The sequence below is a fragment of the Dendrobates tinctorius genome, unplaced genomic scaffold, assembly GCF_039654945.1.
Source record: "Dendrobates tinctorius isolate UK_male_01 unplaced genomic scaffold, ASM3965494v1 ptg000062l, whole genome shotgun sequence".
NCBI classification, from domain to species: Eukaryota; Metazoa; Chordata; class Amphibia; order Anura; family Dendrobatidae; genus Dendrobates; species Dendrobates tinctorius.
The window spans coordinates 25,667,099-25,683,897 of NW_027361730.1; the positions used below are offsets into that span (position 1 = coordinate 25,667,099).

The 16,799-nt window shown below is 40.1% G+C and overlaps 1 protein-coding gene across 2 annotated transcripts in view; it reads left to right on the top strand.

The window, feature by feature from the left end:
• The window catches only part of VPS13C (vacuolar protein sorting 13 homolog C), a 518,321-nt gene that overhangs the window by 245,270 nt on the left and 256,252 nt on the right, over positions 1-16,799 (top strand). For both annotated transcript variants that reach the window (XM_073579421.1, XM_073579422.1), the window contains 7 exons: positions 2,250-2,410; positions 2,541-2,697; positions 5,026-5,105; positions 5,188-5,247; positions 11,036-11,186; positions 14,816-14,932; positions 16,685-16,788. In XM_073579421.1, the coding sequence (XP_073435522.1) occupies positions 2,250-2,410; positions 2,541-2,697; positions 5,026-5,105; positions 5,188-5,247; positions 11,036-11,186; positions 14,816-14,932; positions 16,685-16,788 (830 nt within the window). The remainder of the gene's footprint in view (positions 1-2,249; positions 2,411-2,540; positions 2,698-5,025; positions 5,106-5,187; positions 5,248-11,035; positions 11,187-14,815; positions 14,933-16,684; positions 16,789-16,799) is intronic.

Genomic DNA, 16,799 nt, shown 5'->3' on the forward strand with positions numbered 1-16,799 from the left:
TATCAGCTTCGCCCATTGAGCGCACGGTCATAGAAGATGAAAGTCACTCAATTTACCCAGCCAATCGCTAAATGTTTTCATTTTCTCCCCCTGCTGTGTTCCAAAGCAAGGCCAGCGTGCGTATCAAGCCAAGTGCGCATGTGCCAAATTTCCGCCATATGATATATACTGCTAAATTTCTATTTGTTGGATTTTTTATGTCCTTATAATATTTACATTTTGTAAGGTATGCTTATAGCAGAGTATGGTGGTTCTGGCCCCTTGTTCTTTTTAATAGGCAAAAATTGTTTTTGACAATGTTTGATAATGTTTATTGAGGTATATTGATAGCGGCCTCAATTGGGTAGCTTTTATTATAATTGAGGTGTGGGCATATTGCCCTGGCTATCCTCTTATTGTGATCAAATATTTTGTTTATCCCTAAAGGTTTTTTTCTCTTTTTTCCCTTCCTTCATTTCTTATCTATTGAACATTGTTTTCCCACCTTTGTAATTAGGGTGAGATAGGGGAGACAGGGTCAGTCGACGTTGAGTGGGGGCGCCAAACAATCGTATCTATTAGGGTGCCAACCTCCACGGTAAGGAAGGGTATAGATAGTTTATTGTAGCCTTTTATAGGGCTTTTTTGTCCTCAATTTTTTGTTTTTTTTGTATCAATTGTTCACGGGAATAGGTGTCTTTTAATTGACTCCGGGATGCTGGCCTTCAGGGCAGACTCCGGGATGCTGGCCTTCAGGGCAGTGTGGCAAAGAAAAAGCCATATCTGAGAATGGCTAATAAAAGGAAAAGATTAATATGGGCAAAAGAACACAGACATTGGACAGAGGAAGATTGGAAAACAGTGTTATGGACAGACGAATCCAAGTTTGAGGTGTTTAGATCACACAGAAGAACATTTGTGAGATGCAAAACCACAGAAAAGATGCTGGAAGAGTGCCTGACACCATCTGTCAAGCATGGTGGAGGTAATGTGATGGTATGAGGTTGCTTTGGTGCTGGTATAGTAGGAGATTTGTACAAGGTAAAAGTGATTTTGAATAAGGAAGACTATCGCTCCATTTTTCAACACCATGCCATACCCTGTGGACAGCGCTTGATTGGTGCCAATTTCATCCTACAACAGGACAGTGACCCAAAGCACATCTCCAAATTATGCAAGAACTATTTAGGGAAGAAGCAGGCAGCTGGTATTCTATCTGTAATGGAGTGGCCATCGCAGTTACCAGATCTCAACCCCATTGAGCTGTTGTGGGAGCAGCTTGACCGTATGGTACGCAAAAAGTGCCCATCAAGCCAAACCAACTTGTGGGAGGGGCTTCTGGAAGCATGGAGTGAAATTTCTCCAGATTACCTCAGCAAATTAACTGCTAGAATGCCAAAGGTCTGCAATGCTGGAATTGCTGCAAAGGGAGCTTTCTTTGACAAAAGCAAAGTTTGAAGGAGAAATTTATTATTTCAAATAAATCTTTTTTTTTTTTTTTTTTTTTAAACCTTGTCAATGTCTGGACTAGATATTAGATTCATTTGGCAACTCATTTGATTAATAAAAGTGTGAGTTTTCATGGAAAACACAAAATTGTCTGGGTGACCCCAAACTTTTGAACGGTAGTGTACGTCTCTTCGTCGCTTATTGGTAGCGCTTTGGACGCAGCTCCGCCCAAAGCGCTGCCTACTTTTGTCTTTTGTTCACTCGGTGATTCCACATGAGTTCACTGAACCATGTGGAATCGCTGCATTCTATACATAGACTGTATAATTTATCTTTTGGAGACTGAGCGTCTCCTCAAGATAAATAGACATGCTGTGGTCTATAAAGACGAGCCGAATGTCGGGTTACACAGGTGTGCCACGTGCGCCTTTGAACGTAGAGTGGAAATGGGATTTCATAAAATCCTATCCACTATGCTACAACATCTGGATGCTGTGGATTGGATGGGGAATGTTATGCATATGTTGTATTATCAAATAATGGTTGTGGAGCTTTATAACATTATTGTCTTATACACATGTCATTATTAATGGGGATGTGTTTGGATTATCATGCTGTATCTTGGTTTTAGATGTTTTTAATGTTGTTTGTCCTGGTTTTTTGTAATAGAATATTTTGTACATATTACATCAGGTGTGCACGCCAATTTTGTTTGGTCTTTTTTCTCCTTGCTTTACGCCTACTAAAACTATTCCAGTAAGGAAACTATGCTAAGTTGGAAATAATACTAAATGCTAATGTTCTATAATGTTTTCATTCAGACTCTGAGGACGAATTCTATGATACATCGACTGATGTTACAGCCTCAATAAAATCTAAACCCATCCAGAAAGTTAAAATAGAAACCGAAACACCTCCTCCAGCTGAAGAAACCAACCTTGAGGAACTCACTGACCTTCAACTCAAGTTTGAAATAAAAGAAGTAGGTGTATTTTCAATTAATTAAATATGATGTTCACTATATTTATTAATAATAAAGTAAGCTTTAGGAAAGTCTTGTTTTAAGTGCTCAGTTTTATATGCTTGTAACTTCTGCAACTTCTGCCATCTAGGTTACCCTAGAACTGACTAAACAACAGGAGAATAAGGAGAATACGGTCCTCCTTTTCAGCATACAACAACTGGGAACGGTGGCCTGTGTCAAGACCTTTGACCTTAGCGCTGTATCATACCTAAAGAAAATTGCTTTAGACTACTATGATGTTTCAGGTAAACTACATAAATATTCTATTTTATTATTTAAGAGAGCGTGTCTTGTAAAAAAAAAAAAAAAAAAAAGGCATTAACCTGCAGACATGGGGTTAATCTGCAGGTTAATATCTTTCTGACACCATGCGACCACCACACTGAGAGCCCCGGTACCGGGAGGAAATTAACTTTATTCCCCCCCAGCAGCTTTACTCTTTCAGTCACAGGGGTGGTGAATGCATGGTTTCAGTCATCATCTGTGCATACAGTGCAGCTGTAACGCCGACTGACAGCTGACCCTAGTGCTGAGCTGGCTGTCCTTCAGTGCGGTGAGCGTGGTTTCCGCTTCCAATACACAGGGCGGTGACTAAAACCTTGGTGCCACCACTATGACTGAAAGAGCGAGGCCGTCACGGAGGGAATAAAGTTAATGTCTTCCCGGCAGTGGGGCTTTCAGTGTACGGCTTCAAAGTGTCACACCACTATTAACCTGCAGATTATCCCCATATCTGCAGTTGAATAGCGTCTTTTTTACATTCCCTTTATGCTTCATTCTTGGCTGAGATTAATTTTAATAATTTCCTTGAAAATGTCCAGCAGTAAGGTTAATAGGTTACATATGTATCTAATATATAAAATCAAGTGTGTGTATGTATGTGTGTATGTCCGGGATTGGCATCCGCACCGTCGCAGCTACAGCCACAAAATTTGGCACTGTCACACGTCTGGACCCCGAGAGCATCATAGGCCATGTTGTGAGGCAAAATTTTAACCCCGCGCGTTCCAATTCAGCAAACAATTTTGCCCCTATCTACATAATGGGGAAAAAGTGTGTGTGTATCAAGCCCCGCCCCTCATTATGATGTCATAATTGTTGCCATGGCGACGCTGATGTCATCATAGGTTGCAAGCCCCGTCGCTCATTATGATGTTATAATGGTTGACTATGGGATGTAGGATGTGTGATGGGTATATGGGCACTGGACTATGGGATGGAGGATATGTATGACGGATATATAGGCACGGGACTATGGGATGGAGGATATGTATGATGGGTAAATGGGCATGGGACTATGAGATGAAGGATGTGTGATGGGTATATGGGCACTCAACTATGGGATGGCGAATATGTATGATGGGTATATGGGCATGGGACTATGGGATGGAAGATGTGTGATGGGTTTTAGGGCACTAGACTATGGGATGGAGGATATGTATGATGGGTATATGGGCACGGGACTATGGGATGGAGGATGTGTGATGGGTATATGGGCATGGGACTATGGGATGGAGGATGTGTTATGGGTTTTAGGGCACGGGACTATGGGATGGAGGCTAATTATAATTTGTTATAACTAACCACAGTTAGTTACTATGCTCGGGCAGCGCCGGGCTCTTCAGCTAGTTGCACATAAATTAGTTAAGTGGCTGGCATTTAAACTTAAATCTGAAACAAATCTATTAACTCAAATTTTGGTTTCCTACCTTTTTCCAACATTCCAACTTTTTTTAATGCAAATTAATTTGTTGAAACATCAAATTTTCCTAGTTCTGCTAAACTTGAGTTTAAAAGAGGTCATTGAATTTCCCAGGGATAACAAGTCATGCAGCAATCACCACACTTCCATCCAGTCCAAAATTATTGACATTATCAAGCTGTAGGGAAATTTTTGAGTCTGGTGGTCATTACTGTGCTTTCTACGGGTTCCAAGTGGAGCCTTGGCTTGCATGTGTTATTGGAGCTTTCTCGTCTCCCAGAACATGGCAGCATGGACCTGATTCTTGTAAATGTTATGCATTAAGGATGAAAGTTGCTGTGAATTCTATAGTCTCCTTACATTTCTTTTATGAATGGGTTTCAACTCTCAAATCCCTGAGATTGTTTGGTTTTAATGATGTGTTTGTTCCCAATCGTGTTGTCTGAGGTAGATGGTGTCTATTTGACAATGATTCCTATTGTGTATTAAATCTCACATAAAAAAAAATAAATGTTTCTGTTATGGAAGAACTTTGTGAATTTTCTTCTCTCCAGATTGAACTACTCCACAGAAATTTTTGGTACTTTACACCTGGTCAGTGCAGCAATATGCTAGAAAAGAAGACCGGGTTTGTTTTTTGGTTTTTTTTATATACCTTGTAGAAGATAGAACAATGAGCCATGTTTTAGTAACCTGCACTACAGCGATTCATGCCATCAAGTATAAATCTTTACAGAGGGCAATCAATTGACGATAAGCCATCGCATTGTCTTATTAGATGAGCATCACTTTTTACCAGACTTTTGGTTTAAAGAGGATTTTAGATGGAAAGGTGTAATGCTAAAAGGGATTAATTTTTTCAATATCACAGGTCTCCTCAAACAGCCGCTTCATTTGATAAGTTCTTCTGATAAGCAAGGCTTGGACTTATTAAAAGTTGAATATGTTAAGGTAAGTGCCATATCATAATTATTATGCTTTGACCGTTTGATTGTATGTTATTCACTGTTGTCGCTTTCTTATCTTATTTTAGGCGAACAGAAATGGCCCTAATTTTCACACTATATTTGAGAAAACAGAACAAACGCTAAAGGTAAAGTAGTGGTTATTTCAAATGTCTAAAAAGCATCTACCTCTTGTCTTTACACTTTTATGTATGTTTCATAGGGAGTTCACTAAATTATTTAGAACTGAGCTACTTAGTGAAATGGGAACAAAATACTATAACTGGTGATGAATGGATTTGCTCGGATAAGGCTCGGCATACTCAAAAAATATGTTCTTGTCCCCGAACCTGCATGTCTCGCGGCTGTTAGACAGCTGCAACACAGACAGCAATTGCCTGCTTGTTTGGCCATCCCTTCATGTATTGCAGCTGTCAAACACTGCGAGATATGCAGGAGCGTGGACTCAAACATATTTTTCGAGCTCGCCAAAGACACTCTGTTAGCACCCAAACATGCTTGAATAACACTCATCACTGGTTATAATACAATAATAAACCCACTCGTCAGTATCCTTACAGGTGGTTAAAACCGAGTCCTTTGTTCACTCAGAGATTGTCATGTGTTTTTTTTTTTTTGTTTTGTTTTGTCCATAGTGTATCCTTACAAAAATACCTAGCTGTGACCTCGTTATTTGTAGGGTGGAAATTAAATGACAGATGATTGTTCTCTTCAAGATTTAAATAAGGCTAGAGGGCAGCATTCTAATCACATGGATGCCTTTGTAGGCATCTCGATTTTTACTCTATGGGGTTGTAGTCCAGTCAAAATACGGTTTGACCCGGAACAAATTCCAAGAAAGCGTTTTATGATTTTTTTTTTTTATTACTATTATATGTGGGGAACAACATATTAAAAGTTTTCCAAAAATTGATCACCACAAAGGTCCTATCTATGACGTCATAAGACGATGACAGCCATCGCACTAAAAATAACGAATATTTCCTGGGTGAAGTATCCATCATCACTGGAACTAGACTGTTCTGCAATTCCCATCCCCATTCATTAGTGTCCATAGCCTCACCATTGTCCATCCAAAGCATCACTTTTTTTGCAGAGAGTAGAATACCTCATTGCAGACAAATTGTCTCCAGGTTTGCCCCCGAACAATGCCACCATCGCTTTACACCCAGCGTCTTCAATCTCAGCTCTGTTTTTGTTAGGTGTGGAAAAGATTTTAGCACAGCTATTTAAGACCGAGTCTCCCTTCAAAACCTTGTGTAGACCGAGTTTTTTTTCCGATTCCAAAAACCGCGGAAGTGGTATCGCAACCCGTGAATGCATGAAGGAACAGAAGACTGCTGCAGACATGGTTTCCCAGGAACTTCTTCATAACCTTAATGTCGTATACTGTTGCAGGACTCCTTTTATCCGAGTGGAAATAAAGCTTGTTGCCATCGCTGGTTGACGCGTGATGAAGTAACAACACCAAAAGATCTGTATCTTTGCCAATGAGACTAGTACTTTTGTTGGATGACATTGACACTGCTGCCCTAACAATCTCCACATCTGCATCCCCCTCTGATTGTATTACGTGGCAACCTCTGTCATTCATGCGCTTTGAAACGAGATTGATAAGAGACTGTTTGCTTGTTCTCCACATTCGAAAGGAAGTCCTCCTTTTTCCCGACAAATTTCGTTCCTTCAGCAATGTTCATTTTGCTACTTGTTCGTTTTTTGCCCCGTCGCTGATGGGTAATGTCCTTAGTGTTTGGTCCTCCAATGTAACCATCAAATACTATCGTAGCCTTACCATAGTGCTTTAGTGTGAAAGATGCATAGTCTTTAGCGATTGAACAATATGTCTTTCCTTCTGACCACTTCAGTCGATGGAGAAGAGAACCTCCGTCAAGAACATAATGTTCCACTTCTGGTACATCCTTGAGTACTGCGTCATCTGAACTCTGTTCTTTCATAGCAGCCATCAGTTGTGCTTTGTTTGGTTTGCGTAAGAGATGTTTTGCCTCAAAGAGGGATGGTGGGTATGGTGAAAGTTCATAGGCCATCACCTCATCAAGGGAAAGATCAGCAGTTTGAGACACCACAAGAAACCTTTGGAACAAAAGAGCGGGGTCTATTGTTTTGTCCGTAGCAACGTCAATAGCCTCACTGGATGCCAGGGTCTTGGCTTTCATTGACCGCTTGTACTTAACTGAAAACAGTGATTGACCCTCCATTGTTGACACTATTTCTCTGCCAATGGTGAACAGGTTATGGACATTCACATGCTTATTTGCATTGACACCGGTGATAATGTTGCGAAGAGACACTTCATCAGAGAAAGGTGAAAAGGTCTCAAGTTTATCTGCAATTTTCTCCAGGTCTTCACGATCTCTTCTCATCCTTGACGTTCTTGCCTCCTTGTGTTGTTCACTGGTGACAAAGCTCTGGCGAGTGAAACCCTGCATTGCATCACTGTAGGAAGAGGACACTGGCACAGACAGAGTCCACAAGGCCCTCTGATGTTCGGACATTCCACTTCCTCTGGTGAGTCCTCCTGCAGTTTTTAGGGAGCGCATCAGAGCTTGCTCGATGACTAGGCCGCAACCCAGGCCTACCCAGTACTGATCCGTCCGCCCTACAACATGCAAGCCTTTCATAAATCTATGGAAGACTGATGGCATATCATCTTCCAGAGTGGTCATAGACTGGAGGTAAAGGTAGGCAGCCTTCACGTAGTTCCCATGCCCAGCAGCTGCAAGAATGGGCAAACATTCGGCTACAGCATGAAGGTTCATCAGCCAGGATCCTGTACGATCGGCCTCGATAAGCTCCCTTGCAATTCCAACCATCTGTTGGTCATTCAGCCATAGTTTACTGGTGCGAGAGTGAGCGGATAAACCGTTTCTTTTGGTGGACAAGAGGTGGACAATTTCACTAAGGCAGGTAGAAGTGATGACCGAATTCAAGTCACTCTCACCTGTCAGTGTCCGAGCATACAACTGCTCAAGTTCTTGCAACAGGTCTGCAAAACCGGGATGGTCGCAAAGTACTTTGTCTGCAACTTGCTGAGTAAGACACTGATCAAGGAGGAGATGGCCACGAACTGCACGCTGAACTGCCTTTCCAGTCATTTTGTGTTGCACAGCATTGTCACTGTAAATTGTTCCCAAGATCTCTTTGATTCCACTCCCATCCATCAACGTTCCTATGGCACCCATAAGATTCATCAATGTGTGGAAGCTCCCGAGCATCAGGACAATATCTCAAACCTGGCTGTCTTCAGGCACCTAGTGTTTGATTTCTGACGGTTTCCAGTAGAGTGGCTGATCGAATGTAACAACTGCAGCGGATCGGTGTTTATCAGCAAGGTTGCACAGATACTCAAGAGTAGAGAAGATGCATGACTTGTCTCCGGAAACATGTCAATGTTGGGCAGGAAGATTACCGAAGACGACCCCGAATGATCACAGCCTTTATGTAGCATGTGCATCATTCCATTCCAGCTCGGTGCAGGCTGTTTGAAGCGTAAAGACATCTCCCACAATACATCAACATGATGGTCAATGGCGTTGAGAAATGGCAAAGGCTTGAATTTTATGTTTCGGCGAGTGTGTTTTGCGAAACGGTATTCCCTTACATCAACTCTGCTTTGTTCAACTATCTCCAAGTCCGCAGTCTTCCGTCTGAGAACAGTGCGACTGACCTTCCTTCCTGGAGTCACAGTAGCTACCATCCCCATGCCGTGGAAAGTCCCCTTCCCATCTAACGTGATGATATTATGATCGACGTTGTCTGCAGCGAACAGCAGTGCCGTATCCAGTCTGTCTATGGTACCACCGAGTACATCCTGGCCAACAGAAGCGGCAGCGTTTTGCTCGAATCACTGAACTTCTAAAAATGATGAACAATATCCCATGGCTGAGAGACTGTCTACAAGAAATCGAGACCTGAAATGATGATGGAGCTGGACTGCTAACCCAAGCTGCAATGGAGCTACTACAGCCCTGGGACGTACAGCCTGAACAACTGATTGTCTAATGCTTGCGACCTTCCTGTGAATGCCCTTTCCAACGAAGAGGGTTTCAAGCAAGCAAAGCAAACTCAGGGGGTGATAATCTAAGGCAGACTGGCATTCAAGCGAAGAAGTCTTTGGATATTCATCGGTTGAAGATGGGATCTTAGACTTGATATTGCTCTTGATTAGTTTGGCCGCAGTCTCTATGATGGCTCTCTTCTGGGCTTCTTCATCCGTTTCCTGACTACGGAAATAGTCCCTCGGGATTATTCTGGTCTTTTCACGGAACATTACAATGTTAGGCAACCCTTCACACGCTGCTATGAATAGCGAATCGCCATACCTCTCCTCCAGCCTATACCTCAGCCATTTATTACTGTAGGCAGCACTGTCTCCTTCTACAAGATACTCCGTCATTTTCTTTGCAAGATCTGTGACAGTCAGTTGCTCTTTATCGTTGTCCTTGAGAAATGCACACATTCTCAAGAACGCTTGCTCTTGGTCCATGTTCATCGGCCTCCCTACCTTCCGCGGTTTCTTTATAGTAGATCCACCACCATGACGCATAGGAATTCCGTAATTTGTCCGAAAGTTAATGTCACATGAACGATGATACAGACAGTCTGCAGCATGTAAGTCCTTCCCAAAGTACGCGATTCTTCCTTGAATGGTGATTGCCCAGTCATCATTACGCTGTTTGCAATGTGACAAGATGGACCTTACAAATCCATCAGTTTTAACAAAGCTATAATCATCGAAATCACTACTAGATCTTGTCTTCACCACTTCATGTCCACAGAACAAACACTGCGTCGTGCTATCATATGATCCAGTAGACACCAGTGTACCTCTCTTGGCAGGTGAACGATGAACGGAAGTAGCTTTCTTATGCAAGTCTATTTGCTTCTTGTTTATGTAGTTCATACGACATCTCTTGTGCACCACTGCTCCAGCAGCAACCACAGTGCTAACGCCCCTCTCAATACTGGCTTTATTGATCCCTTCAGCTCCTTTCGCACCAATCACTACTTTCTCCGTCATCTTCTACTTCATGGCTGCATAACGGGCAAGTTTCTTGACCTTCCTTCATTCTCAGCTCTGTAAAAGAAGATAAATAAATTGTTAAATAATAATAGTAGTAATTGTAAAAGAAATATGATAGACACCAAAAGGCGAGTCGCATTTAACATTTTACAGCTTTGGCGGCCATATTCTTTGACATCACATTTGGACCCTTTGTGGTAACCATATCTTGGTAAACTTTTAGTATGTTTTTCGATACATGTAATACTACCAAAAAAAACAATAAAACGCTTTCTTGGAATTTGTTCAGGGTAAAGGATATTTTTGTCGTATTTTGACTGGACTATTGGGTTGGGGGCTGTACTTAATTTGTCCTTGGAGTATGAAATAACCAGTCCAATTACCCACTCAATTATAGCAGCTGTCATAACGCTGACACAACAAGAAGTATCTTAGTGTCTCCAATATGGCCGCCCTTGGGGAAGTTTTTAAAAATAAAAAATGGCTACCATGTAAGAAAAATAGCAGTTTGTTACGTGTTATTAATGAATATGAAATTAGACAATTATTGCCTTTTAGTATCTAGTAGCTTTTGATATGAATTTCCTTTTGAGGCTCTCAGCCCATAATGATTTCATATTCGATTTGTTTATAAATTTGGGTATCATTTTTTTTCTTGTATGATATTTCTAATGATATTTTTTTCGTTCTTGATTTTGTTTTTCTATCTTGGTTCCAATGTTAATTTTCAATATGGAAAGTGGAAATGCAACGCTTTCATCAATTTTCTGTACCACTACATGATTTCAGAAATTGCTGCGGACCTCCATTTTCCATAACATGCTTCTAGTTTTGGTCACTAAAGATGCCTATAAGCAATGCTTCGTATCCACCAGGTGGCCTTTTCATCTATGGACCTCCTGCTCCACTCGCAGGCTTTGCTGTCTGCTATCAGTTTCATAACAGCCGCCATCCCCAGCATTGCTGATAAGGCAGAGGTTTCCTCTGTGCAGAAGCAACCGGACAAAGGGACTTTTGTTCAGAAAGGTAAAACCCAAGATAAATATTGGTTGAGTGCGTAAATCCGTTCATATTGTGATGAGGCTTATAAACCTTATCATATAGCCTCCCACTTGCTAAGGCGGAGCCCTTCTTAACTCCTTTCGCCAATAGACTTGTAATTCTTTACATTTGTTTTGTATGTTATTTTTCTATGACTTTGGAATATAATAAAAGTACAAGAAGCTGAAACTTATATAGTAGGCATACATTGAATATGAAGGGTCTACACTCCCCTGCTAAAATGGCAGGTTTTTGTCATGAAAAGCAAAAAATCCTACCAAGAAGAATCATTTCGGAACTTTTTCACCTTCAGGCTGTGTGCTTACAGTGAGTTTTTGACATTGCATATTTTTGCTGCGTCTAAATCGCAGCATCTTAAAGTTCTAGAAAGTGGATGGGAATTATAGAAATATTGTGCCCAAGACATGCAGCTCATCACTAGTAATAAGCATTGCAACTCCTGCATTGCTATGCTTTATAACAGTAATCCGACTGCAAAAAGTGAAAGTCCCTTAGTGGGACTAAATAAAAAAAAAAAGTTGTAAAAATATTTTTTAAAAATCACAAAATAATAAAAAATAAAAATATATTATAATCATATCGGACCCCCCCTTTTTCCTCTTGTCTCTTTTTTCCATACTTTCTAGTACCTACTCTACACTCTTTTCTTCTTTTCATTCTATTTTGTTTATCGGATGTTTGATATGTTTGATGATAAGGAATGTGATACTCAAGACAGCATTATGACAACGCTCTGGACGATCAATTAATGGTTGAGTGAATCAGAGTCGTATAAGGCTTGTTATGCTTTACTTAATTTTCTTGCTGTTTTACTTGACTGTTTTGCTATTTTTTGCTTTTCCTTGTCCTTGCATGGATGCGTCTTACTTTTTTGTATGTTATATATGAAAATATTCACTAAAAACTGTTTAAGAAAAAAAAAATTCTCAAAAATAAATATTTTTATTAAAAAACTCCCAAATAATAAAAGTTTACATGTTTTGTATCACCGCATCCGGAACAACTCGACCTATAAACGTTTTTCTTTTTAAAAAAAAAAAAAAAAAAAGAGGCAAAACACAATACTTAATTGTCATACCACTGAACAAAAAGTGGCATAAAACACAATAAAAAAAGAATGTAAATAAAAATGGCAATGCTGAAAACATCATCTTGTCATGCAAAATATAAAGCCACCATACAGCTCAATTAGCCGTAAAATAAAACCGTTGTAGCTCTCAGAATAAAGCAATGCAAAAATATTTTTTTTCTATAAAATAGATTTTGTGTCAAAACATCAAAACATAAAAACGATAGTAATGTTGTGTCTCTATAATTGTATTGACCCGAGGAATAAAGCTGCCTTATCAATTTTACCACACACAAAAAACAATTCCTGAATTGCTGGTTTTTGTTCAATCTTTCTCCTAAAAATTGTAATAGAAAGGGAACAAAAAATGTCATGTGCTCAAAAATGGTTCCAATAAAAATGTGATCTCATCAAAAAAACAAGATCTTGCATGACTCTATAAGCAGAAATATGGAAAAAATATGGTGATGCAAAAACATTAAAAAGCATTTTTTAGTGTAAGAGCGCAGCCAAGCAGAAAAAAATTATACAAATCCTGTATCGCTGTAATCGCACCGACCTGAAGAAAAAAGTTGTCTAATCACTTAACTCGCGCAAGGATCAGAGTAAAAAATATCACTAATTTTTCACTTGCTGTTGATTTGTTCATTCTGCTTTCTGCGCTGAGCTCTTACGCCCAGGTTTTCCTGTAAGTCTCTGAAATACATGAAACACATGGAATCCCCAGCGGAAGATTTTGTGTAATGAGGCAGATGGAGGCACTGTCAATGCCGTCTGGCCGCCTATGAACTGGTGCGGTCTGTCTTTTTAGGCGGCTGCTCTGACTTTGGTCTTTATAAAACACAGTGTACCTATACCAGAAGATTACATGGCTCCACAAACCATCACTGATTGTGGAAACTTCACACTAGGCCTCAAGCAGCTTGGATTGTGACCTCTTCACTCTTCCTCCAGTCTCTGGGACCTTTATTTCCAAGGTCTAGTGTGAAGTATCCATAATTATTGATGGTTTCGGGAGCCATGTCATCTGCTGGTTTAGGTCCACTGTTTTTTTTTCAACACCAACCTCAGCGCATCCGTCTACCAGGAAATTTTAGAGCACTTCATGCTTCCCTCTGCTGACAAGCTTTATGGAGTTGGACATTTCATTCTCCAGCAGGACTTGGCACCTGTCCACACTGTCAAAAGTACCAATTCCTGGTTTAAAAACAACGGTATCACTGTGCTTGTTTTGCCAGCAAACTCACCTGACCTTAACTCCATAGAGAATCTATGAAAAAATAGTCAGCGCACCACTTTTAGTCCATCTAGATGTCCAGCTTGCTTCATAGTACTCCGCACGGACAAGGGTGAAGCAACCACAGCAGGATCCAGTAATGAAGAGTAATGTCCAGCGAATAATCAAAAGATAAAATTTAACTTTTAATGCAAACAATGGTTAAAATTCCATTTATATAATGTCCAGCACAATACACACACTGACTCAATGCCGCTAATGATAAACGCGTTTCGACCTTTGGACACCCTTTCAAAAGGATACAAGATCCCCACTATACCACCAACGATGCCATAGTACATGAGTGTACCTTATTCCTAATGGGATCTATTTGTCCCTGATCATGAATTGCCAATTTTCATACGATGCAGTCTATTTATTGAACCGTAACTGATGAAGATCTGAATTGACCGAAACGTTTTTCTCTGTTCACTACAACCACTGGATGACATTAAAAATTCATCACGAAGTTCATTAAGTTGAGTGCCCATTCCACAGGATAAATTGACATGCTGTGGTCTGGAAAGACGCGCCACTTGTCCTTCTCTGCAGGTGATCCTTGGGCGTTGATGCACGGATGATGGGCATCGGATACCTTGAAATCCCATCCACTATGATGTAACATCTGGAGTCTGCGGGTTGAGCGCTAAGGATGTTCGCTTCGTCCAACCCGCAGCGTTTACTGACCGTGTACACTTACCCTTATAGATTGTCCTCCTGCACTTGTTAGTGCAGCCTTTGTCACAGACTGCACAGCTCCCCTGTCCACAAAATTTCTTCTAAAGGAGCAAATGTGTAATCATACATGTCTATCAACATCTCCCAATGGATGAGAAGCGCTGCATATTCTGTGAGGAGGGCTACACTAACAAGTGAGCGGGGTTTCACAAAGGAGAAGATCAGTGACACCTACTGTATGTTGAAGTGACAGCCACAGTGTCCTGCCTCCAACACATTTGCTATACTAAAGTGATAACAACCCTTGTTAGGGGGATGAAAGCTGGGTTCATTAATTTTCAGTTCCATCATATATTCTAGATGAATCAATGTGAGAATTCTGTTTTATGTGTTTGTCTTTCAGATTAATATTTTAAACTCCCTATGTATTTTTCTGGGCAAGCCTAGATCTCGTATCATAAATCCTCTTATGGCAAGCGTATAGGTGGATGAAAAATGCTTATGACGCAGGTTATTGAAAATAAATTATGATTTTCATTTAATTATAACTTTTTTTTTTTTTTCCTGAAGCAACAAAAGCCTCCAAAGATAAGGACTTCATCGCCTTCAAACTGTTTGCTAAGCTGGATTCTTTTAGTGTGAATATGTGGGATGAGAACCAACATGTTGCTGAAATCAAAATATTAGGTATGTTGGCCATCCTTCCATGAACAGCGTAATAGCGGCTTGGAAAGAAAAAAATATGCCATTTTTTTCTTTACAATATGTAATATTTAATAGCTTTTAGATAGAACGTTATCAAAGTCTTTATTCATTTTCACCATGCTTCCATATTTCTTTTTTTTTTTTGACCCCTGAAAGTTTAAATTAAAAAAAAAAAAAAAATTCACATTGACACTAGTAGGCAAAAATTATACTGTGGGGACAAATTATTCATCAACACATGTATTCTCAAGGTAGGGAGTGGTGCACAATGTCTGTGAACACAGGGTCAGATCCCAGTTAAGACCGCTCCAAAGATCCAAACAAATGTGAGGGAACACCAGCACCTCAATGAAACATTGAAACACAACTTTTAACTATATCGTGTTAAAACATCCACAAATTATACATATACTGCTCTTAAAGAAATAATGAAACTTCCAAGGCTTACACGATTCAGAACCCGTCTTTGTACCCTACCTTATATCTATGGATATCTGTAGCCAGCTGGAATTAAATATTATATTTTAATATTTCTTTGATTCTGTCACATTTATTTGGACCTTTAGGGTTGACACTGTCAGCAATCCCAAGGACGGGTGTTTTTAATCAGCTTTAAAGCAAATCTGTCAGCAGGTTTTTCCAATGTAATGTGACAGCCGCATAATGTAGGGAACAGAGACCCTGGTTCCAGTGATGTCACTTATTTTACTGGGTGTTGCAGGTATGATAGAATCACAGTTTTCTCTGGTGCAGATGTGGCAGAGATCAGAATGTTGACCCTGTGTAACCTCACCCACACCACTGATTGGCAGCTTTTTGTGTACACTGTACATAGGCAGAGAGCTGCTAATTAGTGGTGCAGGCATGGTTGGAGTAGGAGGCACATGGAGTTTTGTCCTGTAGTGATCTTCTGCTGATAAAACACTGATTGTAATTAAACCGCAAAACTCAGCCTTGTAAGTGACACATCATTGGAATCAAATTCTCTGCCACTACATCATGATGCTTTCAGATTGCATAGCAAAAACCTGCTGACAGGTTCCCTTTAATGTCTGTGCACATTTTGGGCTGTTAATTTGCCTAAATTGCACATCTGGTCCTGAAGAGCACTGTTAGCTTTTATAAACTCTGCTCCTATTTGCCTTCCCTTTGGTATCTTCTGTAACCCATATGGTTTTTAATGTTTTTTATTGTTACTGTCTCTTGCAGTGTCCACTGTTCTATTGATACCTGTAAATGCTGTTAAATATACAGCTTCCATGCGCGAAGTGATGGAATCATTTTTTGAGACTTTTGTGTTTTCATTAAAGCAGTGTAGACAGCCATATAGAAAAATACTTCAGTTTCTGGGAAAAAAAATAGAAAAAGTGTAATTTTCAGTGGGATGAAGAATTTAGATTGTGAGAACAGAGTGAGTTGTGCTGCTTTTATGTGTGTTTGCATGAATTTCCCATAAAATCATACACTGGAGATTTACTCCTTCAAGGCGGCTTTTTAATTAAAGTATGTTACAGTCACTTGACTAGGCTGAATGCTGTGGGCTCATAAGGTAACAGTAGGTGAGTCACAGCCTGCTGCCATTTCATTAAGGTCCTCCATTGGTTTTCTGCAGCCAATGTTAAGTGTGCCAAGTGTTATTCCCATCATATAATACTGTGGATTATTGCTGCCGTTTATAACTCTGTTAGCTTGGCCTTATTTTTTTTTTTTATTGGATATTTCTTCTCTTTCCAGGCCTAGACTCCTCTATTTTCCTGGAATCCAGCCAGATAGAAATGTTTGCCAGGTTGAAGGATATTGTTGTCAATGACGTCAATCCAAAAACCATTCATAAAAAGGTGAGTATATC